Genomic DNA, 11006 nt, shown 5'->3' with positions numbered 1-11006 from the left:
TTAAAATGACAGACTTTATTAAAACATTTCCTTGAATTAAAATATAATCACCAAAAACTGTATCCATACTCAAGTCTTACAGGAACTACAGCGTCAAATTCTTTTTGAGTGCAATAGGCAGCGTGAGAAAGTCTTCCGCGAGAATGACCTCTGTCCGTGACCCTTGCAGCATGAGCTCAGCTTGCCTCTTAAGCTCCGTCACGTCCTCGTCGCCGTCTCGCCGCAGCGTTTCGGGTTTGTAGCGTTGACTGAAGTGGTGCAGAACCAGCGTGTGCGCCCCGCAGGCGAGCGCCACCGCAGCAGCCATGCTGGGAGTGCTGTGCCCATGTTCCACCGCCTTCTCATGCTGCCCGTCCTCCAGCGTGGCCTCGTGCACCAGCACGTCCGCCCCTTGACACGCCCTTTTAAAGCCCTCCCCCAGTGCCGCGCAGCAGTCTCCAAAAACACACACCTTACGGCCCTTCAGCGCCGGCTCCAGCGCCTCGCTGGCGGTCAACACACGTCCACTATCTAGTGTCACAGACTCTCCATTCTTCAGACGTCCGTATAGAGGTCCCGGTTTCAAACCTACAAAAAAGCAAAAGATAATGAGAAATAATCTTACAGTTCATTGAGTTTTTCTTTAGTTTATAGCCTTTAAATATGGATATTTTTCTTGCGAAAACCCATCGCTTCACTTCAGAAGGCCTTTATTAACCCCCTGGAGTTGTATGGATTACATTTATGATGGATGGATGCACTTTTTTGGGCTTCAAAATCCATTATCCCATTATCAAGTTTGGAAGAGCCAGGATATTTCTAAATATATCTCAGATTGTGTTAGTCTGAAAGAAGATAGTCATATACACCTAGGACGGCTTGAGGGCGAGTAAATCATGGGGTAATTTTCATTTCTGGGTGAACTAACCCTTTAACTATTGACATAATATTTTTACTGTATAGTCAAGACGTACTATATAGCAAATCTCAACTGCTTGATTGTTATATAATCGAAAAAAAATTAAACTATATTATCGCACAGCAATATAATAAAAGTTGGATACATAGTACATCCTACTACCTGCATACATAAAGCAGCACACTCTTGTAAAACAATACATACTATACAGCAAATCTCAGATGCATGATTGTTTATATCATTTCAAAATGTTAACAGCTCTCTATATAAAGTAGGATAAATATTATATCCAACTTAATTTGCATACATACAGTATACTGATGTAAAGTTTTCTATACCATATAACAAATCTGAACTGCTTGACTTTTATTTTGTTGCATTTTCAACTATATTATCGCCAGCTCTATATATGAAGTTGTATATGTAAGTATGTCCAACTTTATCCAGATACATAAAACATACTTGATTAAGGCGATATACTGCTTGATTACTTGTATCATTGCAAAAAGCAGACTATAGTATATTAACACCCAGCACTAACTTGCTAAATGCGACTCTAAAGGCTCCAATATCCGCAGCGAAGTTCATTTTCGTTCTTTGTTTAGGGATAAAAAGAAGTTGGAAATACCTTTGCAGCAGTAAATTGAGCGCTGTTGAGCGGATTCTTAAACACCTCTGATTGGCCATTGTGTTCACGTGCTCAACAAATATGTCTGCAATTGGCTACAATGATCAACGCTTCAAAAACATGTTGTTCACAGAGTGCTTACACAGATACACATGGGAGTGTTTGAAAGCAGGCTTTTATCAGCAGATCCCTAATATATCTGCTGATAGACAGATCTGCTGATCATTATTAAAAGTAAAATATACTAAATTTGCGATGTTGATAACTGTGGGTCATCACAGTCTGTGAAAAGGGTCCATTCTGGGGAAAAAAAAAGGATTTTTACACTACGTTACCTAGTTCTTTCAACAGGTCTGTGTTTAACCGTCCTGGACGTTCTCTTTCCTCCACCGAGAAGCCGAATGATGGGACTCTGTGGAACAGCTTAAACGCTTTAACCACAAACTGTTTGTCATCAATGAGGTCATAGCAGTCAGTGTCCGGGTCCAGGCGTATGGTTCTGCCGGGCCGCTCCTGTGGGTGAAGCGTATCGCTGCTGGAGGTCAGCGCCGGACTGAGACGCCCCTCAGCAGGACACTGGTCATCTGACGGCTCCAGTTCATGCACAGCATATGGGAAGAGCAGCTGGGAGCTGGACAGCTCTAACGCCACACGGACGAAGTGTCTCAACCCCCGCGGGCCGTAAATGTCCACGCAGGGAGGAGGCTGATCCAGCTGGGGGTTTGAGTTCAGACTGATGGTGCACAGTAAACCAGGAAGACCAAAGAGATGATCACCATGGAGGTGAGATATGAAGACTTTGGTGATTTTGCCTGGGAAATAAATAAATAAAATAGAAGGCTATAATACAATATTTGCATTATACCAGCATTAATTTAAAAACATATTTACAAATTAGTAAAAAGTATTTCCTATTAGCTTAAATTAAAATCTCAAACAGAAAAAAAAACAACTTAATGATTTTTTTATAGAAGCAATACAAATGATTTTTATACAAATATAAATTACAATGGTACTATTATGATATATTAAACAATAGTAATGTTATTCATTTTTGCAGTTTTGCTTTACATAATGATACATTGGTGAAGAATGTGTTTATTATGGTCTTGAAAATAAGAAAAAAAAAAAAAAGCTTAATGGTTCTTAGGGTTGCAAATTTCCGGAAACTTTCCACAGGAATTTAACCTGGGGGATTTTGGAAATATTCCAATTTGGAAACTTAACAGGAATTTATGGGAATTTTTGGAAATTAATTGTAAATTTATATAAATTTATATGGGAGAGCGGGGTAAGTTGTCACACTCTTCATAACTCCAAAACTAGAGGCTCTATCTCAAAAAAATCAAATAGCCACTGTGTGTGACTTCTTCTTCTATAGTCAACTTCATGTTCACAAGTGGTCAAGATCGCTCTAATCTGAGGTTAGCACAATTTTCTTATTTTTTGGCTTAAAAGGTTAAAAAAATTGCACTTTAAATTTTATGCAAAAAAACTTTGTTAGGTATGAATGTTAAAAATTATTATTTTGCACAACATAGAGGAGACAATATCGTGTCTTTTATACTTTAGCTGACTGCCATGTTGAGCAAACCATGAGATTTAGCCAAAATTAGCACGTCAGTTTGGGGCAAGTTGTCTCAATGACTTTGGGTCAAGTCGCCACATGTGACAGCTTGCCCCAATACAAATAAACACATAGAACGCGCTCAAAAAAGAGGTTCAACATGTTAAGTCAGTTATGTTCAGAGATTAAACATGTTAAGTTAAGTGAGTTATCTGCAGTATTCCATTCAGTTACCATGCATCTATGTGCAAGCCAGAGAAAGTTTGAGTGTAAAGTTGTAAGTAAAGTGGTCGTGCCACTTAATGTGTTTTGATTGAAATGTGTATTGTTTGGATTGAAATAATTGTTTTTCCAAATTCTCTAGGCATGATTGTTTATATTTCCAGTTCTGGTTTGAATTTAAAAATTAAAATCAATAATAACAATACTTTTAGATAATCTAGTGTGACAACTTACCCGCCGATGGGGCACATTGTCACAAGTGCACATTCTCTATTCAACAGTCTACAACTCCGTAATGAGATAAGATATGAAAATGTAATACAACATATGTGGCTAAGACTTCCTTCTTTCATTTGGTATGACATTTATACCATTGTGATGTATGGTCACAATAGACATTGTGAAAAGTGTGACAACTTACCCCGCTCTCCCCTAATATTTATACAAAATGGATCATATAAAAACAAATATAAAAATTTTGTTTGGTCATAACATGAAATAACAATTATTTTATGCATTAAATTCATTCTAAGTTATATATATATATATATATATATATATATATATATATATATATTTACTATTTATATTATATATATATATATATATATATATATATATATATATATATATATATATATATATATATATATTTATATATATTTTTTTTTTTTTTTTTTTTTTTTTTTTTTTTTATTGCAGCAATTGTTATGTACGGAAGAGGATTAGGGCCAAGCAATAATAAAAAAATAAACCATCTCGAGATTAAAATTGTTAAATTTCGAGAAAAAGGTCGAAATAAGATGTTGAGAATAAACTCGTTAAATTACGAGAAAAAACTCGTTAAATTTCGAGAAAAAGGTCGAGATAAAATGTTGAGAATAAAATCTTTAATTTACGAGAAAAGAGTCGTTAAATTATGAGAACAAATTCGTTAAATTACGAGAATTCGTTAATTTGATGACTTTATTCTCAACATTTTATCTCGACTTTTTTCTTGACATTTAACGACTTTAATCTCGAGATGGTTTTATTATTTTTTTATTATTATTGCTTGGTCCTCCTAATCCTTTTCCGTAAAATATTGTGAGTTACAAAAGATTTCTATTTCACATGGAAAGTTTCCAGCTTTAATTTTGCTACCCTAGTGGCTCTACAGGGGCCTATTAACATAAAATAATTTCTTATTTCTTTCTGTTGATTTTTAAATCCGTATTTTTGACAGATTCATGAGATTCACACAGGATGAGGATGATGATGATGCATCATGTCAATATAAAGGTAAACATGAAACACCTGACTCAAGATGCAATCAAAACTGAACTAAAAAAGCAGAAAAGTCCACATGCACATGAATGAGTGACTGACTTGCTTTGAGCGAACTCCTCATTAACTGAGTCTGTGTTCCTTCTCCACAGTCAAACAGCCAACTTTCCCCTTCAGTCCGCAACACGAGCGCAGACGCGCCGCGATTAGGAGACGGATATGCTGATCCGGTCCCGAGAAACGTAATGTCCATGGACATTCTGCTGTTTTGTGCACATTTGACGGGAAAATAAAATTAACACTGTTAAAATAAACCTCCAACGTCCCCCCACAACCAGCTGAGCCACAACTGAACATGTGCTCAATCAACATCCGGGTTATGAACTTATTTGCGTACTGCCCTCTGCATACTGCACACTATACTATGGAAGCATTTCCGCCACATGAGGGGGAAAATCGTGCTTTTGTAAATCATAATAATGACACGAAAAGACGAAATTATGACATACTAAGTCAAATTTATGAGATGAAAAATCGACATACTAAATCGAAATGTCAAAAAATCCAGGTAGGAAGTCATAATTTCGATTTTTTTTTCAATCTCATAATTTTGATTTAGTAAATATATGATTAGTCTGACTTACTGTCATCATTATTATTTTTTATGACACAATTTCGCTTTTTATGTCATAATTATGAAATAAAAAGTCAAATTACTGTCTATGCTTAGATGGGCTTCTTCTTTTGCGGTTTTATTCCACTTTTGTGCAACATTAATGTCGTCTTCCGGTTTGGAAGTAAGGTCAGTCTAATAATAAACCAAAAAGATGATGTTTAAAATATTTGTTTAGATGTTGGATACCGGAAAACTACTTAGGCTTCCCAAAAATAAATTATTTCCCAAATTTGATGGTTTTTGTTTTGTTTTGTTGTTTTTTTGGTAGAATTGTCTTAGCCTCCAAATAATTATTCAAGAAAAAGATGCTACAAATTGTGACATATTATTCTGGGTCTCGTCAAGTTCTTTATGGGATAAAGTAAATTAAAGAGGCCCGTTTTCAGGGTTGGTATTCACCGTTCACAGTATGCATACTATATACTACTTCCACATGAAACAGAACACTAGAGGTCAGCATAACATCACAGACTAATCATTTAGTCAGAGCAAGGAATCTCTTATTATTATTAATAATAATAATAATAATATATATTTCATATATATAATTTTAATCTTTAAAAAAATAATACTTTAATCCGTACAAAATGAGGGCAGCAAACAGACCAGCAATGAATACTGCACAGATTAGACCACAAATGTTTATTCTGCACTTGTAACAGCAGACACGGGATTCTCCTAATGTTCACACACTTAGGCAACATCACATAGCAAATAACCTCTACCCAAAATCCACTAAATGTGAGGAAGGGTTGTATTCAGACACATTAATGACATTATAACAGGACTGACAGAAACGAAGCATCTCTACGTGTTGTTGGTCCTGGATACAAGAGTGTTCAGTAGTTATTTTGTTCGATATGCCATTGAATGAGCAGTTTTTAAACTTCTGTGAAAATGTAAATCATGATAATCTATAAATTTGTTGCTCTAGTGATCTTTGGCTACTGCATTTACATTGGCATATAAAATATCTTGAGGCCCGTTCACACCAAAAACAATAACTATAAAGATAGTAGTGCTAAAAATCATAGCAGAAAATAGTCCACAGCACAACTATAACGATAACGGCACAGAGAAATATTGTTGGAATCACTTTCAGAACGATTTTTTCCCCCTGATGAATGGTAAAAACATTGACAGCCAATCAGAATCCATCCTGCTTTGAAGAGCACGAGCATTTAAAGCGGCAGACGACAAAACTGCAGCTCATGCTTAAAGGGATAGTTCACCTAAACAGGACAATTATCCCATGATTTACTCACCTTCAAGCCATAATAAGTGTATATGGCTATTTTCTTTCAGACGAACACAATTGACCCTTCGCGGGGAGTTTGATTAACAGGCGATCTAACCAATCATAACACCAAATCTGCCATTTTGTCCAAAAAAGCAGTCAGGGGAGTTAGCAGATTAACACAGGTGGACTTGAACTTGAAAAATGGTGTGTACTGACATATTTTTTGCGATTGAAACAACATTCCTTATGATGTTCATTCACGTTTATTTGATGCTATAAATGAACTAGTAGGAAGAGATGATCGGTTCACGAGTTGCTTGAGTTGAGTAGTGATCTGTCACGACACATTGAAGAGCCACAAAACGGTTTTGTTTAAATTTCTTTAAAAATTACAAAATTTGAGATTTTGTTTCATATCAAAAGTAACCTGCTCTGTCTTGTCAGTGTCCTCTTTGCTCCTCGATGTATTTTTCACTGCATGAGAACATGATGTGTGGCGAGAGCATGCCATGGCTTGTCGGACGTACATGTAGCATCAGTAACTAAAGGGGGCGGATCTTTGCGAACGGTCAATTGGAGATATATTTAAAAATATCCTGAATCCACCAAGGTTTATAATGGTTGGTTTGAAGTAAAAAATAATGCATCCATCCGTAAATAAATAAAGTAATCCATATGACTCCAGAGGGTTAATAAAGACCTTCTGAAGCAAATCGATGCGTTTGTGTAAAACTTTATAAAGTAAAATAACAAGCTTCTGGCACTACAGCCATACGTTCTACACTACGACATGACGTACTACGCTATAACGCACAGTATGTCATTTCATTGTGTACTACATTGCGGCAGTTAACGTTTTTTTGGACGTACGTCAAATACCTATGGCTATCGTGCCAGAAGCTCATTATTTTACTTTAAAAAGTTTAAAATAAGGATACTTGTCTTACACAAACACATCGATTTGCTTAAGACGGCCTTTATTAACCCCCTGGAGTCATATTGATTCATTTTTTTAAGGATAGATGCATTTGTTTTGTCTTCAAAATTTGGGCAGACATTCACAACCATTATAAACCTTGGAGGACTACGGGTATTTTTAAATATATCTCCAATTGTGTTCATCTGAAAGCTACGGAAGAGGATTAGGGCCAAGCAATAATAAAAAAATAAAACCATCTCGAGATTAAAGTTGTTAAATTTCAAGAAAAAAGTCGAGATAAAATGTTGAGAATAAAGTCATTAAATTACGAGAAAAAAGATTTTAAATTACGAGAACAAATTCGTTAAATTATGAGAAAAAACTTGTTAAATTTCGAGAAAAAAGTCAAGATAAAATGTTGAGAATAAAGTAATTAAATTACGAGAAAAAAATTAAATTTCAAGAAAAAAGTCGAGATAAAATGTTGAGAATAAACTCATTAAATTATGAGAATAAAGTCATTAAATTACGAGAAAAAAGTTGTTAAATTATGAGAACAAATTCGTAATTTAATGAATTTGTTCTCGTAATTTACCGAGTTTATTCTCAACATTTTATCTCAACTTTTTTTCTCGAAATTTAACACGTTTTTTCTCGTAATTTAATTACTTTATTATCAATATTTTATCTTGACTTTTTTCTCGAAATTTAACGAGTTTTTTCTCGTAATTTAACTAATTTAATCTCAAGATGGTTTTATATTTTTATTATTGCTTGGCCCTAATCCTCTTCCGTAGAAAGCAGATAGTCATATACACCTAGGATGGCTTGAGGGTGAGTAAATCATGGGATAATTTTCATTTTTGGGTGAACTATCCCTTTAACAAACAGAATGATTATGTCAGATGGTGTGGACGCTAATATAGTTTTCGTTCTTGGTGTAAACGGGCCTTTAACATATGATGAGCGATGACTATATAAAGATATATAAGCAGGCACTTATAAGGTAATACCACAGTGGTACTTCTTTCTGATTGGTCAATTGGTGCAGTCAAATAATTCAATATAATGACTATTTAAATGTATAATTTACTGCTGTTGCATGTGTAGCTGTGATAGTCTTATATGTTTAATATCGCTCAGGATTCTTCTCACATAATTTGAACTCAAATCAATATTTCCATATATTCATTTATTTGGGAAATAGCTGTGTAATTAGTTCAAAGAGATGACAATGTTTGGGTTTATTTTGTGATAATCACAATAATTTCCGGTTTTTGTTTTTATTATTATTATTATTATTATTATAAAGAATGTGTTTGTATCCTAAGCATCCACATACAAGTGTGTAACTATTTGCTGGTAAATCTTCTAAAACTCACAGTCACAGCTACAAATGCATACCACAATGCAATAGCTGTAATATCGTGCAATAAACTAGAAACCCCGCTAGTCCTTCATATCCTGTATTTCCTCCTGCACTAGGAAATAAATGGATCTTTATGAAATGAATGACTCTTACAGACACAAAAAGAAACAAACACAATGAACAAATGGAGTGTGACTTCATTTTAGAAACGGTTTCATTGCACGCAGCATTTAAAAACAAATGTAAGGAGTGACAAGGCACATTAAACCCAACACGGGAGCAATGGCCAGAGTAAAAAAATAAAGGAAAAAAATATATATTTTGCTTAAATTAAATGAAGCCTAATTAGACCATTAGGTTACTTTGCATTGTGACATTAGTTTCATAACTATTTAGCACTATAGTACCTTATTTTTAACTCCCATTATTCTTAATGGATTCTTATTAGATTCAATGTAATAACTAATAAAAATGGCAGAAAATACAACAAAATGCTATGATGTGTAAATACTTTAAAATGTGAATAAAGTATTTTTGAATTTTTTATGAAGTGCATTTTGGGTAAAAAGTGCTTCATCATTGTGATGAAAATGTCAAAATGCAACAAAATCTTAATGATCTTAAAAACAGGCTTAATTTTCTTTATGCAAAATATTATTTTGCATTTATTTATTTTGATTCTGGAGTGAAATGTGACCTAGACATGTGCACGATTTGTAAAATTCATCTGAAAAAAATTGTAATTTAAACAACAGGCCAGAAATATGAATAAATACTAGAAGTTGCACACAAAAAAGGAGTGCCTAAAACAGAAGAATGAAAACTCCCTTCAGACTTCCTTGTTTTTGTTCTTTTTCTCTCCGTCTGGTATTTTCTCATGTGCTCGTCTAGTCTACAATGGGGCTGTGAGAAACCCCGGGCCAGTCGTACATGTCGGGCACGAAGGAATCGTAGTTGGTGTTCCACACAATCGATCTGACGTACGCTTCCTTATCCACAGGCTCTGGGTATCGGAACGCCATCCCATTTGAGTACACATACTCCACCACCTGTGCACAAAGACACACTGTCTTAGCAATGGGTTATGATACACAACAAATGACATTTGTGTCCCTCATATTTTTTCATAATACAATAACAGCAGATATATAACCAGATAAAGAAGTCACCACTCGCCATAGAATGTTTTATGATTTTGATGATTGTTTAAAAACCGGTGGAAATGTGAGATTTATCATTTTATAAAAGCTTTTGTTTTCTGCTGTAAAGTTTAAATTGATGTTTTAGAGCCATTTTATGGGTTGGATGCTACCATAGATAGATACCATTATTAATACCATGTGGTATTAATTTTTTCTGTCCCCAAATTTAAGAGCATTTGAAATCATTTCTCATACAATTTAAGATATTATACAAATTTTTATGGCCTTAAATTTGATACAACTGAATTTGAGGCTTTTAAAGACACACTCACCTTGACAGCCATCTGTAGTGACACCTCTCTGATGTTGGACAGCGGTGGATACAGTCGGCCCTGACTCAGCTCTTCATCTGTGAGCTGATCCGCCAGAGTCTGAAACAACACAACCACTGTTTTATCAAACCACAATATAAAATATTAACAAGAACAAGTAAATCAAGTGCTTTAAAAGCCTTTAAGCATATGCGTAAAAGCCTGTAACTATCTTAGTACCATCAATCATAGATGGAAAAGACCATTTACAGCCAATGACAGCAATTTACATTAGGAAATATATGGTTTATAAAGCTTTTTAACAGTTATCGAGGTTGAGCCAAAAACCTAGGACTAGTTCACCAAAGTTGGTAATAATCTCCAATATTTAACGAACAATTCGATGGACAGTGGCGGTCCTAGAGGCAAAGGCTCAGAATGAGTTGTTCTACCATGTGGTATGAATGTTTTGGGCATGTGTGAAAAAAATCCCACAATCCTTTACGCACATGAAAAACGCAAAGGCGCCGTCCGGCCCAGCAAATTTTGTTCTCATTGGCCTATTTTGTATGTTAGCTGCTCAAAAGTCATTGGTCGCCGCCGCTAGTTTTTCGAGATCCTCAAATGTCCTCAAAGGCAGTCTTTGCACCTTGGACAAAGACACTGCATGCCAATTTTCAAGTCAATCAGACTTCAGGTTACATAGTTATAGCCATTTTTATGTTTTTTTTCCATGTTATAGTGCCACCAAGTGGGCAGTCACAGCAT

At 35.0% G+C, this 11006-nt stretch overlaps 2 protein-coding genes across 2 annotated transcripts in view; both read right to left on the bottom strand.

Annotated features, from left to right (window-relative positions):
- Positions 1-5278, bottom strand: elac1 (elaC ribonuclease Z 1). The gene is made up of 3 exons (XM_067406569.1): positions 4684-5278; positions 1862-2338; positions 1-567 (listed from the first exon to the last, which is right to left on the bottom strand). Exons 1-3 carry the CDS (start codon positions 4838-4840, stop codon positions 86-88), a joined length of 1116 nt encoding a protein of 371 aa, XP_067262670.1. The 5' UTR covers positions 4841-5278; the 3' UTR covers positions 1-85.
- Positions 5279-8218: 2940 nt separating this feature from the next.
- Positions 8219-11006, bottom strand: part of me2 (malic enzyme 2, NAD(+)-dependent, mitochondrial) — a 28883-nt gene continuing 26095 nt past the window's right edge. The window contains exons 14-15 of the mRNA XM_067406232.1: positions 10260-10358; positions 8219-9834 (exon numbers count right to left, since the gene is read on the bottom strand). Coding sequence (XP_067262333.1) covers positions 9673-9834; positions 10260-10358 — 261 coding nt within the window. The 3' untranslated portion in view covers positions 8219-9672. The remainder of the gene's footprint in view (positions 9835-10259; positions 10359-11006) is intronic.

The sequence above is a fragment of the Chanodichthys erythropterus genome, chromosome 13 (assembly GCF_024489055.1).
Source record: "Chanodichthys erythropterus isolate Z2021 chromosome 13, ASM2448905v1, whole genome shotgun sequence".
Classification (NCBI taxonomy): domain Eukaryota; kingdom Metazoa; phylum Chordata; class Actinopteri; order Cypriniformes; family Xenocyprididae; genus Chanodichthys; species Chanodichthys erythropterus.
This window is presented reverse-complemented; position numbering and strand designations above follow the sequence as displayed.